The sequence below is a fragment of the Zerene cesonia genome, chromosome 20, assembly GCF_012273895.1.
Source record: "Zerene cesonia ecotype Mississippi chromosome 20, Zerene_cesonia_1.1, whole genome shotgun sequence".
NCBI classification, from domain to species: Eukaryota; Metazoa; Arthropoda; class Insecta; order Lepidoptera; family Pieridae; genus Zerene; species Zerene cesonia.
The window spans coordinates 4,109,715-4,131,490 of record NC_052121.1 but is presented as its reverse complement, the minus strand read 5'-3'; the positions used below and the strand labels follow the sequence as shown (position 1 = coordinate 4,131,490).

At 32.3% G+C, this 21,776-nt stretch overlaps 1 protein-coding gene across 4 annotated transcripts in view; it reads left to right on the top strand.

Moving 5' to 3' along the window:
• The first annotated feature begins 3,956 nt into the window (after positions 1 to 3,956).
• Positions 3,957 to 21,776, top strand: part of LOC119834757 (cytochrome b reductase 1) — a 28,344-nt gene continuing 10,524 nt past the window's right edge. Inside the window, exon 1 of one of the 4 annotated variants that reach the window (XM_038359224.1) lies at positions 3,957 to 4,235. In XM_038359224.1, the coding sequence (XP_038215152.1) occupies positions 4,081 to 4,235 (155 nt within the window). In that variant the 5' untranslated portion in view covers positions 3,957 to 4,080. Of the gene's footprint in view, positions 4,236 to 5,896; positions 6,111 to 10,556; positions 10,705 to 21,776 lie in introns of those variants that run through there. The other 3 variants (XM_038359223.1, XM_038359226.1, XM_038359225.1) reach the window with 3 other exon arrangements.

Here is a 21,776-nt window from a genome sequence, read left to right as displayed (position 1 = left end):
TTTTGTTTCTAATTTGACTCAATTTGGGAAAAAAAATCATGAAAACTTATTATTTCTTGGAAATCCTTTTTATGAGATATAAATAGAGTAGAAATAGTTTCTTAATGTTTGTTAGCCACTTTCAGTACTTCAACGTCAGTAATTAATGGTATAAAAATTAAACCACCAACTTTAACCAAATTACACTTGAAACAGTCACGCACTCCCAAACCCACTGCATTAACCATTAATGTCCCTAGCGAGTTGTTAATGAAATAGGTTTAAAATTAATTAGAAATACAAAACGTAATATGTTGAATTTTCACATGTCTCTTTGACATAATGCAATGCCCGCGACGCTTCGGTAATTATTTTCTTTACATTTTCCCCTAATGGGCCACACCAATGACACTTCCGTGCGCACCTACAGGGATATAATTTACCAAAAATTGAATGACTGATGCTAAGTGATGCCACATGAGTGGCATTTTTATACATACTAGCATTCCGTTCGCGGATTCACTTGCGTGGTCAAAATAATTTCCGTTACGAGATATCACAAAGATAAACAAGCAAACAGTGTAAATAGGGAATTCAGAATTCTTATTATCACAATCACGCTCGCAGAATTATATAGTAACTATAAGTAATGTGTTTGAAATGTCGGAAGTGTTAAAAAAGCCTGTTTAGCTCTAATGAGTTACTACGTTCCAATAACGCCGTTCCTTTTTATATAATTAACTTATTTAATAACTACGGTTGATTTTATATTTCTAATTTTAATTTCAAAACAATTCCTTCTTCTTCATTTGTTAGTGGAATTTTAGATTAATCCCAACAATCGTGTGCATAATGCATATTAGTCAAAAGAGTTTACCATCAAATCAGAATAATAGATATACAGCAAAATTGCTAGGTGGCCCGGATCTACTCGTGTAGGAGAACCTTCCCCACTGCACTGGAATGATTTGAGGCCATATCAAATTGTCCTCTTCCTCGCATTGCTGTTAGCGGATAATTGCTCTTATATCTCAAACACAAGCCACATAATCACTTGACGTGTTGCCCCGGGAACTGCTTTAGAACAGGATGACTATAATAGTAATAGCTCTGAACATAACTCGATCTATGAGTTTATTTGCTTGCAGAACGAAGTTATAATTAAATTGGAAGAATATTTTTGACTCGAAATTTCTTGTTTTCTTATAGAGAAATATTGCGGTCAAATTAAAAAGAGATCTTTTACATTTATTGCTTAAATATATAATTAGTCAGGTTTTTAAATATCACATATTACAATATGTGATATTTAAAAACATGTACTTTTTCCAGATACACCACATATTTGGTTTGACAAATCTTTTTCAATCATTACGCCATCACATTTGCAAAAACTATCATCATCCAAGTAGAACAGAATAGAACGCATCTCTTTTGCACATAGATTACTCGGTATCTACTCGGAAAGATTTTGATTTCATAACCAGATGTGAATTATGAACCAAGGCACAAAAGTTCACCGACCCGTTGACATTTTGATTCATTCATTTTATTATTTACTCTTCATTAGACCTTGCTCTATAAAGTAATATTTCTAACACGTGTGTTTATTCGCAGCCTATGGGCGGCATGTGGAATGGTCGTTAATTATAGGCTTTATCGATTGTTTAGCTTTTTATTTTGGTACAACATTAGTAAAGTAGGATTGTTAGTGTTTATCTTAATATTATGTGAAATTATTTTATTGAGAAATTGTTGAAAGTTTGTATGTGGGAGTCGATTATGCTTTGGCACGAATTGGGCTATTTCGCACCAGGGTAATAAATACCACACCCCCACTGAAGACCGGTGAAATAGTAGCATGCTACTGTGTTTCGTTCGGTGAGTGGGGGAGCTGGAAGCTCATATCCTTTTCCTCACCCTTCTCAGTCCCTTCCTTTATTCCTCTTCTCAATTCTTTCTTAATCCCTTTTCAATTTTAAGTCGGCAATCCATTCCATGGGCGGTGGTAGCGCTTACCATCAGGCGACCCACCAGCTCCATTACCGACGATGGCATAAAAAAAAAAGAAAAAGTAAAGCAAGATCTTTATATCGTTACAAGTCAGAAAATATTAGGTTTTGTTCAATGAAATATATAAGCGAAAAATTTCTAAAAAAAGTAGATAAGCAATTGCTATACTTTCAAGAAGACAATGTATGCAATGTATTGAGTAAAGTGTCGTCGTTAGTGTGACTTTAGATAGCGGGTCGAGCCCGTCGAGTCCCGTCCCGATTTTACTTCCCGGCTCTCTTTGCTCTCTTCACACGTGCAGTCAGCATTATTCTCAGTTACGTGCTCACACTACAGGCAGGCGGCTTTTTAATATCTCGGAGTAATTTGAGTGCCCCATTTTCGTTAATCTTTCATGAGCTGCTTAATTGGGGACGTTTCGTGGTTTGGTAGTTTACACTGGCGGTTATAAAACAGTTACATTTTCCTGATGCAATACTACTCGTATATGCCTTCCGTATTGTTGATATTATAATGTCATTAGAACAATTGTCCACACCTTATATATCTGTATATAGCCGTGAAAGTGAAAGAAAGAATGAGTTACTTTCGTATTTTATGTTATTAATAATTAATATGAATGTATTCCCCACTGAGAATTCTGATCACTACATTACTACTACTGAAATTGAGACATAAAACACAGTATTACAAATTTATAAAAGCCTCACGTGAGTGGCAATTTGCAAATTGTGTCATAGTTTGCGACCGAAACTAGCTTTTCTTGTTTCTCTTTGTTTTCATTTGGCGTATCTGAGTGCTCTGAATGGGCTTATTACTAAACAATTTCGCTTTTATACTTCTAGCATTTTCTATTTCACTGCCACTAAACATGTACTTCAACTTTAAGTATCCACATCGTTCTCTGTTACACTTCTTTTATTTTTACCTTGGCAAAATAATAGCTATTTATGTATAAATTCTCGAGAGAGATCAATGTTCGTTACCCACCCGTCCTATATCAGTTTCTACATACACTGGTCATGGGTAGGTAATTTGTTGGCTACAAGTTCAAACAGTACAGTATTCGGGATTGCGGTTTCCTCTGGGAAACGTGCCTGAATTAGGTAATGCAGTAATGTACAGTTGAGGAAGAAATTTATAAAAGATTTTTTCTATTGTACAAGTCTTCTTCTTGCGAAAATTATCACAGTGTACGAATACATATTTATCAATTCCTAAATTATAAATACGAATGTGCGTTTATATGTTTTTCTTTCATGTGACAGGGGAGCGATTTTATGGTGTCTTCGGTGTCTAGAGAAATTTTCAGGTTAAGGAGGGTACTTTTCTTACTGGTTACGACATTAAAACATCTCATTTTATAAGAATTTTCTTTCGCCACGCGAGCTAAGCCGTCCAAAAGTAAGCAAGTTCTATTTATATTTTATTCCATAATCATAATTCGAAACATGGTATATGACCTATAGGGCATAAAATTTTCATCGAAATTTTAAGTAACGGAGTCCTGTTGATAAATTACACGATGCCCCTTTCGTGTCATGTCGTGAAATAATAATAGGTAGGCGGTAGGGTACAGGACATTGTCCTTCCGTACTTTTATAGATACTTACGTATGTACTGTGTCGCTATGGATGGACTATTGGTCTGTGTGTATACTGTATACGCTTAGGATTCCCCCATGTAGATATAAAGCGATTAGGGAATTCGAAGGTAAAAACCCAATTAACACTCGGCCTCAATCCATTCTGTTGTTCGATAAGTTTCTTATGAACGCGTGAAGTGAACATTTTCTTGCCTCCATGAAATAGTTTTAGTAATTAAACTCCCTAGTTCTTGTTTATGCATCAATTATAATTCTTATAGACAAAGCGAACTGTGTAACAAACAAAAATCTATAATTGATTAAAAAAATAACCGTAACCTTATAATTCGCTAACTTCCTCCATCAATCAAGTTATTGTCTGTAATAAGTAAATCGGTGAAAATAAATTGGTGGTAGTAACCTCTGCTAGCACGAACTCCGGCCTTCCGGAGGTAGAAAAGTATTAAAAAATTGCCAAAGTGTCTCCAATAAAGTTATCTGCGATGGACAGCAACTCGGTGTCGCCTATGCCCGAACTTGCGCCGATTGCGGAGTTCGACAAGTCACCACCGTCACCGCCAAACGAAGAAGTGCCAATGGACGACCTGCCACCTCCTCCCGCTACCATTTCACAGCCGGAGGGTAACCACATTAACAAGTAAGTCTGACTTTCAGATAATGTATGATATTTTAGAACATTGGGAACTAGCAGCCATACACAAAATGAATGAACTTTTGTTAAAATTTGCGCTCGTCATTTGAAATTTATACTCGCTCAGTCTTAGATTAAAGTTTTAAGATGTTAATATTTGTTAGTTTCGAAATGCAGGTTAACTATTATTTATATATTTATTACCTGTGTATACGAAAAAATCGTGCATAAGCTAAGGCTTCGTTGATATTTTTATCTTTAGGCAGTACCGATATTTTCAAGATAAATTCAGTGTTAGGATTGATCGGTCCTCTTCATATAACATATACGCATCTTAAATATCTAAAGCTCATTAGTTATAATTAGCTTTTGTGTAATACTGCCATCTTAGAGTAATGCTTAACGAATTACAATGGCTTTGTACAGACTTAACTCGTATTAAAATATTCATCAAAAGTTAAACGAAGCGTCTAATAGAAGACGCATATAGCGACTCTGAAAGTTATTATTTTTAGTTGCGTTTAATATTTTTTTCTACAATGATAATTATAATTCGATGTTCAATGTTACGCTCGTAATTTGATATATTTTTTCATAAGTGTTATCGTTTGGTATTTACATCAGATATTAATATGTAAGTGTCGCTTTTACACTGTATTGGCACTTCTGTCATTTGATACCGACCTCGGCATCGTTCCAAAATCAGTGAATCGATTCACATTAAAGGCTAACAACTTTGAATATGTTTAAACTTGATTTATAATTTGTTTATTATCGAGTTACATGTAGTGTAAATAACCAATAATTAATTGTGATTCACCTGACATGTAATAAATGTTATATCTTTAAAGTTTTAAAGAAAAAACGCTTAAATATTAATATATGAACTGTGAAGCTTAGAGAAGCTTAGAGAAGCTAGAATTTCAGTAAAGCCGACAGAGGTCGACTTTACTGAAATTTGTTTCTTCTAGTTTGAAGGTATAAGAATTATATGTATAGATCGCCTTTCTTTCTAAACTATAAAGATCTAGAATCTTGTTTTATTTAATTCATTGTGTTTATTTGATCAATGCAGGGACATTTTAGAAAAATAAAATCACGTGTGTGTGATATTTTTGAAATTCAATCAAATCATCAATTTTTTTTGATGATTATTTTGATTTCAAGTTATTATTTATACAAACTATAGCGATATATATTTAGATATAGGTATACTGATATTATGACTGATTGGCACATTTTATGCAGTAAAGGTTAAAAACACTTAAAAAGCTCTATTTATTATTCTTTTTTAATATAGATAGAGTCTGTAACAATATCTTGTCAACAGCGACATCTATACTTAACATAAGATAACTGTACTGATCTATGATTCTATAGCTCTATCGATTTTTAACCGAGTTCTATCATTTTAAAATAGATGGCGCACTAAGCGGGAACTTGACCTGAAAGACAACATATTTTGAATAATATCTTTATACGTGCAGGCGGATATTTACAATTCGTTTGTTCAGGTGTTAACAAAGTGATCTTTTAGCATCTAATTATTTATGCCTTTACCTTCTTCAATTTTATTTGTCATTAAAGATAAACAATACAAGACATATTGCTGTCCTTGTCACACATGAAACTTGTTTTAATAAGTTGAAGTAGGGCGCGTACATCGCGTCGGAACCGAGTCGAAATCTCGGAGTTGTGAGTTGTGACACGACCACGGCGGGAAACATGCTCATGTGATAGATTGCCGCCAATTTATATTTTCGAACTTTTACTTTTCGAACAGTTTTGTGTTTACGTAGTTTTTTTTCGATAAGTTGCAATAAACTTTAGTGTGTGTTGTAAACTAAAAAAAAACAGCATAATGGCAAGAAAAAACTTACCGTAAGTAATATCTTTAAAACTTTAGAAACTTACTAAAAAGTTCAATAAATAGTATAACTTTTTGGATATTATACATATGTGAACCGAAACTCAAAATATTTCTTTATTTATTGTGTATTGTGTATTTTTATGCCCAATTCATTCGACAAAACTAACGTACATAGTTACAACGCAAGTTGAGTTGAAATTGTTCGTACAGTGGGAAATTAGCAATAACTTGGTACAAACTGGGTACAAATGTTGTTAAAAAATATGTAAGTATGGATATTAAAATTTAATTTAATATTTTATTCACAACAATTTATTTTTTTCATAACATTGCTTAAAAATAACAATCAATTTTAAGAACACGTATAAGCTACAAAGTTTTATCACGTGTAATTCATCATAATCAAACAAATCATCATCACATTCATAAATCCATATATGTTATATATGTGTTCTACATGGATAGGTATTATTGATATCGATAATTTAATTAATCCTTAATAATTATATTTCTAACTACCCTTAATTGAGATTGGCTTTTTTGACTTAAAAGCGATACTTACGAACTTTTCCCGGAACGATAACTTAGTCATAATTACTAATCTATTAGATGTAATTATACATAACTACATGACATTAATCGATCAATTACACGACGTCGCGACCAAAGGCAATGCGGGTCCATTCGACCTCCAAGTGTTTGATTTAATCTAATGATTCGCATAGTGGGTCGCTCACGCACTGGGAGCTCAGGAAATGGGATGAAATTGATGCCGTTTATTACTGAACATATGAGAGGCACACGAGACTGCCGCGACCCTGGTATATAACATTACATTTGATATGGAAATAGTTTGCTTCGCGACAAAATTAATTAGCGGCGGCCGGTGATGTACTCCGGAAAGTGGAGTACAAACTTTTTCTCATATAGGTGGGTAGGCCTCCAGCGGCGCCGTTGTGAAAGGAATTTACCGTAGCAATGTTTTTAAGCTTTCAGCATAGATAACATAATATTATTTCAGTGAATTTTCTATATTTATAGCATTTTAATTTTGGAAGGCAAATAATAGACTATCTTGTTAAAATTCATAAATATTGTGGATCGTATTTCAAATATAAAACGTTGTTCACTCGACATAAATGACATTTAATTATTATTTATAAGAATTCCCTCAGCGAGAGGAGGAAATAGTGTGCCTGTTGGCCTTCTACTGGTTTCTTTTATTAACTATTTTGGCCAATTCAATATATAAATTACCTCCATACATACGAGTATGAATAGAAATAATTTATGAATTTACCCTTATTGATGAAGACGACCCATTCCTAATTAACTACGAACATTTCGAAACTAATTATGTAAGGTTTAAAGTATGCAACCAACATGTAAGATCATTCACTATTATGTTAATAAGGTTCTTTTTAGGAACATCTGTGTTTATATCGTTCTTAATCTTATGAATTTTAATAAGTGTTACGACACCGTATTAATAGTTAAAAGATAGAAATTTTTTTAGAGTTTCAAATAATAGATACCTACTTTTTTCATAAAAATGATTTTTATTTGAATGTCTATAGGTATACATAATCCATAATTTTTGAATTAAATCATTATTTACCCATTTCTTTGATGAAACAAAATGTAACATATCATGTACACATTTAGTACTCACATACAAACATATACCTAAATAATATATATAGCCACATATCCATTTATTCACTTAAACCTATTAAGAATCAAGACAGGCATCCTTCGTTACTCCAGACCCTTCTATAATCTCACTCAATGTTAGATATTTATCGTACCCAAGTATTAAAATCGTCTACGAAGTCTTGTGTATAAACCAGCAGTTTATGCTTATTTTGTTAGATTTTTAGATAGTGAAATAGAATTTTAAATCTATATTTATTACTTTAAAATCAGATAATAAATGCAACGCAATTGTTTCATTTATTTATTTTTAAAAGGTGACATTGCATGATTTCAGACGCTCAATTTTCGTACCTATGAGTCGTTGCTTTTATTTTTTATTTCGTGATATATAAATACTTATTCTACCAAAAATTCCGTTATCGCAGAGCAATAAAACAACCGGTTTTTACTCAAAATTGTCGGGTAAATTTATATACATAAATTTAATTCCGTTATTTGCATCGTTATCATAACGTCATATTATGATGCTTCGTGTTTTTTTTTTTAATTTGAGACTATATCTTCAAGGAATAAAATCATATATAATTATTTACCATATTGAATCTATTGAAGAATGTACGAAAACAGATATTCAAATAGACATCAGCGTCTGAAACATTCGGACAGGCGGAAAATTAAATTGATATGGGTTTCAGTTACAGAAAGACGAAAGGACACTACTACCTGTAGTATTTATCCCCGCTTCAAATATAACCGAGAGTAATAAAGAAAATAGGTGTGAAAGTTTTTTATTACTGTTTCCGCAATAAAATCTCTTCGTATTGAAGCTACTTAAAACAGAGAAGGTTAATTTGAAGCAACATTAATCCTAGATTGCGTAAGTTAAATGTTTCATAAATAAAATAAATTGGTTTCTTGTAATGCGGGTATTTAATTCTTTAAGGCAAAAAGTTCATCATTCCATTTATTATTATATTTGTCCTATGAGAGTACACATATTTACTCCATTCTTATATGAAATTTGCTTATAAAGGCATTTCAATATAACAATTGACACTGCGATAAACTTAATTGTAGATGAACTATTTTGCTAAGTTTGGACGTCTGACAAATTACTTTTAACAATTAACTACCTTTTGACATTCAATTAAGTTAACAAGTCAAAAACCCGAACGTTTTAATTATTTAAATGTACCTCGTTTGTAGTACTATCTTAATAATAGTTATCGGTGAGTAACCTGAAGATAAAGGCGGCAATTCATTCATTCCTTATTACTAACTTTCCATGTTTGATAATCAGACATAATTTCATGGCGTCTCACGTCTATTTACTTTCACTATAAATGACTCAAATGTAGCGAGAAATCTATATGATTGAAACGTGAACTGACATTATGTTTCCTTGTAAAATCAATATGATTTTATGCTGAGACATGGTAGTATCATTATGAAACGTTACAATGGAATAAAAAACTGTTTGAAGTAGGTAATCTGAGTTAACAAGTGACACTCAGAAATTGGAGAGACGAGAAAATGCCTCTTCTGGTGCTTTGACAGCACAGGTTTTCATTCCCAGGAATTCTTTAATCCCTGTTTTTTAACATAACATCTAAAGTTTTTCATCTTACGTCTGACTAAGTAGTAACATCTTTTCCGAAGCTTGCAAAGGTTTAAGATATAGTTGCTTTCGATAATTTGTTATTTGTAGAATCGCAATAGAAGTTGCGATTTAAATCAAGTCAACGTGTTCGAAATGTTTATATACGCTCATTACACTAAATATGTAACTCACGAACTTGGAAGAAATATTGGGTGAGCGAGGCAATAAACTCTTAACAGAGCCAACGGACCGCGTCGGCCGCCCAATTACAAACCGATGGATTGTGACAGTGTTCTAGTTTGGAGCGATTGCTATCTTACTACCTGCTTCACAACCTGCATTCTGTCCACATTATCTTCTGAACCCGAGCACAGCGGTACTTTCAATTTTGACTTATGAAATATGATATTGGCCGGCAGATCGGATCGATTAAATTAAATCGAAAGGTTTATTGAGAAAGTGATGAAATTTAAACTACTGTCTAGATATTGCGTACCGTCAAAATATTGGTAAATTTATTTAATATTTTGGAAATTAAACTCTAACCTTAAATTTTTAGTAATAAAAATAATATAAAACAGTAGATACTCTCTACTGTCTCATAAAGGAAATATGTAATAGGATTGAAAAATAATTTCTCACTATTTGTTACGCTTTGTATAAACTAGCTGAAAGGAATAAGAATGCAGTGTTTTTAGTTTGGGTCCTTTTAAAACTGTCCAAGTTTCACATAATTTGATTGTTAATTTTGGGAAAATTTCTCAGTCTTTATCGTAAAAAGTATATTACCTCATTATTATGTATAGGTAACGCATTTAATAAAACACCACTTTCATACTCTAAATAACAATTTAACATAGTAGATCCTAGCAAAATGAATCACAACAAATCGTTCAGAAAACTTATATCCTGCAGCTGGCGTAATATCTCCTTGAAATTTATTTTTACGCGATAGGCGTTTATTCCTGGACTTAGCCTATTTATCCGTGTCCAGTCCCATCCCGTCGCTAATTTGCATAAATTGATTGCACGCTGCGCTGGTGTTTCATACACGTTGGTTTGTCGAGGTGCGCAGGCGACGCCACACTCCACACTCCACAGTCCCAGTCGAGCGCCCAACCGACGAACTGTCACACGTTTTGGCGCAAAACTTAATTGAAACATCCCTAAAATGAAATTCTCTCACATATAATAATATATTTACCGCGACGCGGCAACACCTCGTTTTGAATATAACGACGAGTGTCGATGTTCAGTGGTTTTGCATGATAAGGAGACGTCTTGTGATATATGAATCCAGATCTTGTATGAGCCACGATGCGTCAGAGATATCAAGTGAAACAGAGGCCGTATGTATTTATTTGATCTATCCCTATTTAGGATATGCAATTGCGCTTAGTATAAAAGTGCCAACTAAATTTAATTATATCTGTTTTGTTTAAGCTTACGTTAAAGTTTGTTCACGTATATATTTGTTAGTTTAAATATAATAATCAAAATGACGCATCTTTTGAAAAACAGTAACGGGGCGTTTACTTTAGGGATTTGAAAGGTACAACAAAGTGACATCATTCTTTTTATCGTCAGTCCTAATTATACTACGGGTAGATTACCTTTACATACTAATGCGGATTGTTATATAATTATTATTGTTATGTTCTGATGAACGCATACATTAGTGGATCGTTATGCGTATCATATTGCGCCTCAATTGGAAATGCAACCAATAAATATCATGTTTATTTATTATTGTCTATCACCAAGAATGAGTACATTGAAAAAGTACATAGTGATTGTATTGTCTAAGGTTTTATTAAGGCACTTAAGAATGTTTATGTTCATTGATCGTTAAAACTGAATTCCTTCGTTTCTATGGCAACTCTACACATGATTATAATTAAAATTTCTGCTTATTTATTGATCATTATACTATTAAAAAACAAGTTTTTTTCTGTAAGTATTAAGATTAACATATTATTTGTAAGATTGGATTATCCGTGGATTCAATAGTTCAAGTTGTGTGACGTGTTTGGAAACATGAAACATTGTTTGGCGGAAAACTCCGTTGACTGTGAAAACATCAATTACTGTTTGGTTTCAACACTCCGCTGCTGTTACTTGTTTTGTTACTGATAACCTGCGGGTGTTACCTAGTAGTCGGTGCCCGCGATAACACCATGATTAGTTAAGCTTCACTTACATCACTTTCAAGAATATCATAACTACTATTTTAACTCCATAAATACTGCCATAGTCAAACCCTCTCATAGTCATAGTCATAGTAAATTTTATAAAGTCCATGTCAGCAGATTTCTAATTTCAGAATAAAGATTCTGCATATTTATATGTATACATATATAAATATTCAGAATCTGAAACCGGTAATAATTAATCGAAACGAAATCAGATTGTATGTTGTCTCTGCGGTAATGAAGAGCGCCAATATTATTTTTAATACATTCAGTATATTTTTAAATCCTTATCTGTGGTTCTTTAATAATTACTGACCTTGTATTAGATTTATATCTAACGGCTTGTACTATCTATGCAAATTAAGGTACAGAAATCATACAAAGCACTGTGTAATAGCTGTTGTTAATTACGCACAGGTGTACTTGCTTACTGTCTGTAAATTGAGTTGATAAATAATAATAATGATGATGGTGCCTGCATGGAATTACATTATATTCATATGACGCTCGATGAAATATTTATAGACCTTTGTAATCTGAGATCATTCAGAATAGTAATTCAGAATAAATAATCCAAAATTATTATTTCATTAATATAATAATTACATTATGATGAAAAAGATCTTAAATAACGATAACATTAATCATAAAGAACTACATAAAAATCTAACCCAAACTACAAATCAAAGCTCTCAAATTCGAATTAGCAACAGAATTTAATTTACTATCAATTTAATTATGAATCAATATGTAAAACGAGGAAGGAAATAGGATACGTTTCCTATCTAGAGATCATAATTTTTTCCTTTCTAGCGTTGTAGAGATTAATACATCCTATCAAACCTGCCTTACTTTCCGGTAACAGCCACAAATCTTAACAAATTTATTTGAAATCAAAAACTGTTTTCCTGTATAGGCTTTGATTACTGGTCATGTCGGTCACTAAAAGGTTAAACATGATGTATACAGTGTCAATTATGAATATTGAGTGCGAAAACGATCAGTTATTTGCACAAAGTGGCCTTAATTGATCCACGTGACGCGACGTTTAGATCTAGTTCATCAAATCACTTCGCGACAGAAGTGCAGTTTACGAAGTGTAGTTGCTAAAATGGTGAAATTTGTGTAAATTTTGTAGACAAAGTACACAGATATTTCACAGTTTGTCCCTATTTTTGCTAGAATACGCGAGGCTGTCGAATCTGTTGAAGTTATAGCTTTTAGTTGCATGTTTTGAGACATTTATTTAACTAACGGCTCAGTCTACTTGATTGGTATTTATCATTATCATCGTCATGCACTATTTATTGTTGTAAATAATATAACAAGATTATTAACATATACCAAATAAGCTTTTAATTTTTATCTCTTTTTAGGTTAATGAATTTTGCTTATTATATTTCAAGTGTAGCGTCTAGCAATATTACTTGCTATCTAGGCAATTCACTTTACAACAAATGAGAACATATTCCAAGAACGAGACCATAAAACTTCTTATCATTAAAAGAATTATCTAAGACATGTTCCATGTAATGTACAACTACACTACAAAGGACTCAATAATATTGATTGTGTATTAAATAAATCTCGTGGGGAATGCGGAATAGGCAGCAGTTCGCATTGAACGACATTCAAAGGTTAAATTAGACGACTACAATTAATTCTATTACTAATTGTAAACTGAATTACTTTGAGCGCAGAGAGGTGTAGAAATTTTGAAATCGTATTTGAATAATCTGCAGTTTAGTCACGAGAGAATTTAAATTAAGTTAAATATATTACTAATCACAATTTAGATATTTTTAGAGAGGAGAGGAGAAGATATCGTTATATCATAATTGAAATATTAGCATGTTTTTTTGAATATTACATACTATTGTATCCGTGATTGTACTTTTACATTAGCAAAATCTAACCTTTATGATATTCATTTCAGTAGCTTTGCAGATTTTGAAATGAATATTCCTTTGTATGTTACTATGAAGGTTAAATGTATTGTCCACAGAGCATTTAAGCCTTTTAAATAGAGATATTTTGAATGTCCGTTGTTCACTATAATGACGGCTTTAACGAGTACGTAAGCTGCCGCACTGTATATTTCTGCAATACTCTTTCCGTCATAATTCAGAAGGGTTTTTATGATATTTGTATGTTATATAGTTAATTATAGAATACAATTTTTATACCGAACAAAAAAGCACTCCAGTTTGCCGGCTCAATTAAACATAACTATAGTTTTTTGATTGCGTAATGACATTTTGAAAAGCAATGCAAGCATAACGGTGTTTTGGATTGCAACATTATTTAACTTGAAACTATAAATTGTAAGTATTATTCATACACATGTAAAAATATGTATATTTTGTGATTAATTCAAGTTTGCTCAGTTTTATGTTGTCTGCATTGTAAGTCTTGTGTATTCTCATCCAACGTAATCAATTGTTTTCAATGATATCCTCAGTTCCGTTTAAAATTTACATTCCATTTATTGGAAAATACCTAACGTTTCTAATCGAAGACCATAAGCATCGGTGAGTTATTCCATTATAACTAATTACATAAATTGAATACACATAAAGTTCTACAGGGCTTGCACTTCTTTTGTATATATAGTTATTTCCTAAGTTTTTATGAATCTTTAATAATGATTTATCAGCATAAAGTTAAGTTTAGTTTTGTTAAAGTTTGGGTTTATTTATTAAACTGATTCTCTTCGGGTTATTTACCTTTTGTTATTTTTACAATATTCAAATGTCTTATATACGAGATGGAACGAAATATCAGCGGTAATGTAGAATGTGTTTGTACAGGGTGTCTTGTTGTTCTAAGCCCGAACGGTGGAGTTTTGTATAATGAAGAGGGCTCGTGAGGGTCTCGACCCTACGGAATTGTTAATTATGTATACAAGTGCACAATTATGACGTGGAGTTTGCTTTTAAGGCATTCCAGTGCTCGAGCTTATCGTTTTCTCATGTCATAACAAGTAATAATTAGAAAAAACATCGTATAAAGCAGCCAAGATATTTCTATAAAGGAATTTTGTAATAAATTTTGTATAAAAATGTCGAAAAACAGGATTACATGCAATTATATCACATAATTGCGTGGTATTTTAAGTGCGTTAGTGTAAGTCGCATAAATCTACAATTTGACAATGCAACAATCGTTCAGTCGAGGCACATTCAAGGTGGTCAGGTGGTAGAAGAATGCAGTTACCACTCTATGAAGTTGTTGAGTAACTTCAAATTTGCATGCATCGTATTAGTTTCGTATTATCCGTTATAAGTTTGTATACAAACAGATAAATGTTGCGAAAACATCAATCTTACGTTTGTAATTATGGATTTAGAGATTGAATTGACAAATTTTTGTTCAAAACTTGCGCTTATAATTTGAGTAAAGAGATTTTTAATGTTCTTAGATTCTTAAACTAAATCTAAATATACAATGTACAAAACAAATATTTGTTAAGTCTTCTAATCGAATCGGCGGGTATTTCAAATCAATTGCATTGCATAATTTGTGAGACTCCGATACAGAAAGTTTCATAACACTTCATTAAAGCAATCATTTAAATAATGCTATTCGGTGATTTACGATAAGCAGAATGCGTTGTACCTTTGGTAAATAGTATGTTTGTTGGCCAATTGTCGGACTAGACTAAAGGTCAGACGGTTCTATCTGCAGAGGCGCATTCTGCGATGACTTTATGACATGCTACACTGAACACTTGCGTAAAGCTTTCAAATTATAGAAATCGCCACAGGCAATATTACAAACTGTCTTAGTAACCACAATATCAATAGTATTTTTTTACCAAACATCTATTTGTGAATACATACTAAAAACGTCATTGTGAAACTTTAACTACAGCATACATGAAATTTACGTGAAAATTTTGTATTCCGTTTGTAAATTTTCCATTCCACAGATGACGAGACGAGATTAAAATATATTATGTGGTGCATTTTGTAAAATGCAAAAACTGGAGAAAACGACAACTCTCGCATCCCCGCAATTGTGTGTTTTGCGCTATAATATCTATGCATTTTGTTGACGCTCCTGTGTAGCAGTTTTAGAAGCAATTTACTGCAATTAAGTAACAGACGAAGTTTCTCCCATTACCGACATGTCCCGGGGGGTGCGTAGTTAGCAGTTCTGTGAGCAAAGTATTTCGTGTTAATTAGTAAATATGTTTGACAACTCAACTACTGATTACTTCGATGTAGTCGGCAAACTAATTACTAATAATAATTAAACTCATATGGATTCACTCGTAGTGAACTGGAGTAAATATGAACATAACATGCTCTCGAGTGTAAAATATATTTTACATTTCATTAATCAATTATATCGCAATTAAGACAAAGGAGAAATTTCAGTTTTACGATCTCTATCGAAGTCATTGTTCTATATTAACGAGTGTGCCTAATTAGTTATTCCAACAACTGATTAGTTTATCAACCCATTGTTGCTTAACGATTACTACCAGAATGTCCTATTATTTGTACCAATTGGGGGACATAATTCTCGCTCCTCGGCAAACGTAATTACGCCCGACCCTTGATCTCAGTTAGCTAACCAAGTGCTTTTGGGGGCTTTTTGTATAAATTCATTATTATGCTGTTTATGAATACAAAGTGAGCACAGAATTAAAGTTTACAGATACAAAAAAAATAATAATAACAAAACGTAATATATTTTTAACCTAGCTACAAGCTATTAATTACCCACATTGTCAGACGTACATTTATGTTGGTATCATTTGCCTTGACAACGAATTTAAAACGTTGTTCTACACGTTCAATGAAGTACTGTGAACAATTTGTCTGTACGTATATTAAAAGAGCATTCACTATTTTTTTTTTCAGATATATGTTGAAACATACGATTAGGTTTATAAACCCCTGAATTCATAAACTTTCTACATGCAATTCCTAATACAATGACTCGATCTATTTGTCAGTATTCAGTAAGCTTTTATTAGGTTCTTCCTTGAATGCACCGGGGTCACTGAGGTCGACCAGCAACGATGATTATAAAGTTCTCGTATACCGCTCGTATTCATTTTGCTCATAGTTTTATATTAATTTTCTCGTTCACTCAACAAGCTTGATTGAACAAGAATTATAAAAAGGTCAGTGGCCGAAGGAATTGCGTATTTTTAATGTAATGCTGCTTATCTAACAATTACTTACTTCGATTGTGTAATTACACAATTCGTGACTCATCGAAATATGTGAGATTTCACGTGACTTGTCGATTTAATACAAAGTGATAGGTTCAGCTTGCAGGAGAAAGTTTACATAATTTTAATTTATACTTGTTAAGTTACCTGTACAAATTGGTACAACAATACCCACATACAGAGTAACAAAGGCTTGCAATATATTTATTCAATTTAACAATTTAGAAGTGTCCACTTCATATTCTGTTTCATTGTTTCCTGAACACTGAATACATTTTTTTCATATTTTTTTATTATTTTAATTGAAAGCATCAGTTGGAGTACTAACCTACATTCGCTTGAATATTATCTGTGGATTGCGGATTTAATATCTATTTAATAAAAAATATACTGAGATTCATTTCTCGCATCTAGGTCATCTAGAGTATTTAGCTGAAATTTTATGAATAAAGGAGGGCTGTGAAATTTCATTTATACAACATTTTTAAACGGATAAATAGCTTTTTATTCTCTCAGTGTATTGCTTTTAATTATTGCAATAGTATCTCTCCATAAATTTGGATGCAATATATTTTTATGAGTAATATCAACATTTTGTATAATAAATGATTTTTTATGATAGCCATTACAAGCAATGTATTAGGAACCTTTCAGTATTTTTTTAAATGAATATTAAGAAAGTAAATTATAAAGTACCATCGATATTGCAAACTAAATTTAGGAAATTCTTATGCTGTGATTTTACCAATGCGTACTATATGATTTGATTGTTGATATATAAAAATGATAACCTACGTACTACTATTACGTCATTATGGCCACAGATAACATAATACCATACTAGCTTTGGTTTATGGTATTTTTTTAAATATAAATACTCTGACGTTTGTCGCTCAAAACTGTCTAGTTTCTGAAATTGAAACTGAGGTAAGAACATTACCAAAACAATACACCAGTACGGAGCATAAATGTAAATTCCTGCATGTGTTCTATACGTGTTTAACGTATGAATAAAGCATTAAAGTCGTTTGTGAGCTACTGTAGGCTGTAGCTACCCCACTGACATACTTTCTGCTCTGACAACTACTATCACAGTTCCTATCTTCACCTACATACGGTTCTGGTATTTTTGGTCCTAACGTTTCATTCAAGTGCTGTCTGCTAATTTCAGTAATACGAGTGTCAATTCATATGTAAATTGTTCAATTAATTTGATTTTTCTATCATCTATCGTCATCTTTGATACTTTATTTTTCTGCAATATGAACAATTTTTGTAAATAAATGTTAATTACTATATTATATGTAGTGTAAATTACAGCGTACGTAACGTTTAATCTGAAACGATTGATCGTTAAAAATAGTTCTAATTTGCACGTGTTTCCTCTACCGTGTGTTCTACATAACTCTTCTTAATCCTATATTTAATTATTCTTAACTGATAACGTATCATGCTCAAATTCTGAGATCTGAATTCTCCTTATCGCACTCCTAGCAAGGCCGCGATAATATATCGCTGTCATCTCAAATATTGTTTATCAGCATCCTCGATGACGGAGACAGTTTACATAATAAATGTCCTTGTCTATATTCCACTGCTAAATAACTACACAATGCAGATATTTTTGATTGATCGAGTTTAAGATAAAGTTACGGAGAGTTTTATTAGTTTAACGTCAATAAGTTTAAAGTTTAAATATCTCCAGCTAGCAGCGTAATAGGAGATATTTATATGATTCTAGTATTTAGATTTTTTAATAATGTAGCGAAAATTGTAAGTCATCGATAATATATTCAGACTTGCAAAGCATAAAACTTGTGTAACTTAACCCGTGTGTTGATCATTGTAATTTATCTTCTCTTCTTTATAGATCGGTATATAATCATACTAATATTATAAATGCAAAAGTTTGTAAGGATGTGTGTGTTTGTTGCTCTTTCACGCAGCAACTACTGAACCGATTGCAATGAAATTTGATACGTAAACAGCTGAACAACTAGAATAACATATAGGCAACGGGATACGGACTACGCAGGTGAAACCGCGGGGCACAGTTAGTATGTATATAAATCATTGATTCTTTTAATACCATCCATATTGTTTGTTAGTTGTTCTCATAAAATTGCAAATATAGCGAAAAAGTGCTGCGACTTGACAAAAGAAAACTTATATATATATAGGACTTCCTTTACTTTGATATCGGAAGTTTTCTGCCAGCAGCTTTTGATGTACAACCAATATACTACAATACCTCGCCTGTTTCTTTGCTATGCATCGCTCACTGACATTTGAATTATCTAATATTAATCGGATCTAGTATTAAGCTAAGATGAGGAATATTTAAGTATAACAATAAATTAAAGTTTTGAATTAATATTTTAATTGTTATTTATAAGATGCTAAAAACAAACACAAGTTACACATATAGGTGATTTTTTTATTATATTATAACATCAGGCGTTTAGCTCAAGGGAGAAATTCTTCCTTATATTTGCCATATGAGAAATTCCAGTAATTTGTGACAAAGCATGTTTATTCATCAACATGGAGCGCATAACATATATGGAATAAAAGTTGTATACGGACGTAGAAGCTAGAAATAAAACTTTCATTAACATCTCATCCCGTTAGCATTTTCTGCTCAAATTAATCTTTTATCATGCGACGTTTAAACCTTATTAAGTTATAAGCTAATTAACTTATAACGTAGTTAATTAACTTTCACGTTATATAAATTTAAAAACATTACCCATATTAGCTTAAGTAATATCGCTAAGGTTACTAGCGTAAGTCTATCGACAGCTAATTGACTGAGTATCGATTTTCATGATCCTTCTTCCTCATTGAATGGTGTAGTAATCTGTAATGCATAGCAGTGATTTGTGAGACACCATTGAAGTCGACGTGAAATCGTCAGATAAACGTATTCCGTACCGTTAGCTGGTGGTCAGTGGGCCAGTTTTTACCTTTTATTGGGCACATCACTAACCAATAGGCGTTTTGCATGCGCGGCGTGGTGCCGACAAATTCCATGTAACTCAATTGAGTTTATGCGAGTTGGGAATGTATTGTTATTACAAACATTATTTTCTCACGTATTTGTTTGAGGTATTCCGATGCCACTTTCGGTTATTGAAAAAGAATTAATGTTCTTATGTTAGAAGAAAATTGGTTCGGGGCATTTTGATGGAAGTCGATCGTAATATTGTTACCCTGACCCATTGTGTATTCCATTGACCTTATGGTCTTTCAACAATAATTGTTTCTCACGTTCATTCATGGTAGTTATTCTATGTACACGATCTTTATTTAATCCAAACTACTAAATACCATTGTCATTCTCGTTGAAAGAAGACTCTTGAATGACGATCTAATTATTTATAACTCACTAATACTTAGAGCTATTGTAAAAATGTCATAGTTAAAATTGACATGAATATTGATGAAATGCTACCTACCGTTACACAAATATTACAGTATCATTAAACCAATAAGAATATATGACACATCATTTTACTTTTATAGTAGGTACCTACAATTCCCAACAACCACTTTATCTGTGCATGGTATAAAATCAAATATAATGAATAAAAGGAATAATAAGTAGTTTTAAAAATAATGTTTCTTGCTATTCAACTGAACCTATATGATATATATGGGATGCAAAGAAAGAAGCTTAAAAGCAGCACTATAAAACTGGCTCAAAGGCCATAAATATATATAAAAACACGGGTCTCCAATGTTTCGGCAACGGCGTATTTTTGATGAGATTACCAAGCCATGTAACAGTTGTATGGAGGATGTTTCACGATCACTCAGGCGTGGGATATCGACGCGCTGCGGCCTGGCGGTTCATTCAATTTAACGCCCCCGCGCCTCCGCCACTGAATCCGCAATTAATATTATATATTAACTCGATGAGGACACATTGTTCCGGTATTTCATTTAAATGCGCTTACACGTGCATATTATAGTTCAATTTAAATCAATATATGTTATTATGTAATGCAATCTGGAGGGGAAATAGGTACTTATACTGTTTATGGAAAAAATTACTAAAAATAAAAGAATTCTGAAAATTTACTTGCCACGCTTGCCACATTAGGGGCAATAATAAAAATGAAATTTCTTTAAACACCCCGCATATCGTTAAAATATAGCAATAGTTAAAATTTAAATGAATTGATTGGAATTTGTTTTTTTCGCAAAAGCCCTAATAATATGTTATCTGGGCCATTACATGAATTACAAATAACTCCATTCTTGGCGCCCACCTAAAATTGCCCACTTTAAATACTTTTTTATAAGTGATTACCAATGTTGCCAAAACAAGGAGTTATGTACGGTAACAGTCCATCGAATGTATATTCAAATTATATTACGTGGAAAATATTTTGTGTTTATACAGTAGTTTTTTGTAAACTGGTATACCGTTTGACTACACTTTATATGCACTCATGAATTTTCATTACTCAATAGGTACTATGTTATTAAATATTCATTAAATGACTCTGACTTCAAGATTACAGCATACACGCTTTACGGCGTTGGCTTCGAGAGCGATTCCATGCTTTCGCTTACAAGTGACGTTGCATAACTATAATTGTATAGTTTTACTGGAGCACTTCCTCATTAAGCGAACGGACGCGTTTTTGTCACTCGTCTGTACCTCGGCGAATCAACATTTTTAATATTGATATCATTGTTAAAAATCTCTCTGTGTTTTTCTACGTGAAATACATTTAAGAGAACAGGGATAAAACTATGAAGTAAGCGCTTTCTGATCATAGACAATCATGATTACATTGGCGCATGCATTTCAATCTCAATTACAGATTTTGTTTTTTACTTTTTAATTATATAATAAAATAGGTTCAGAAACATTTTAATGTCACGTCGTTGATCGTCACATGCCAATTAATGTTAATTCTACGTTTTTTTTGATATAACGCATCTTCATATCGTGTCTATACTTAGTCTGGCCATAAATACTGTTACACTTAATTATAAAAAAATATTACATTTGAATTTCGAATCTGTC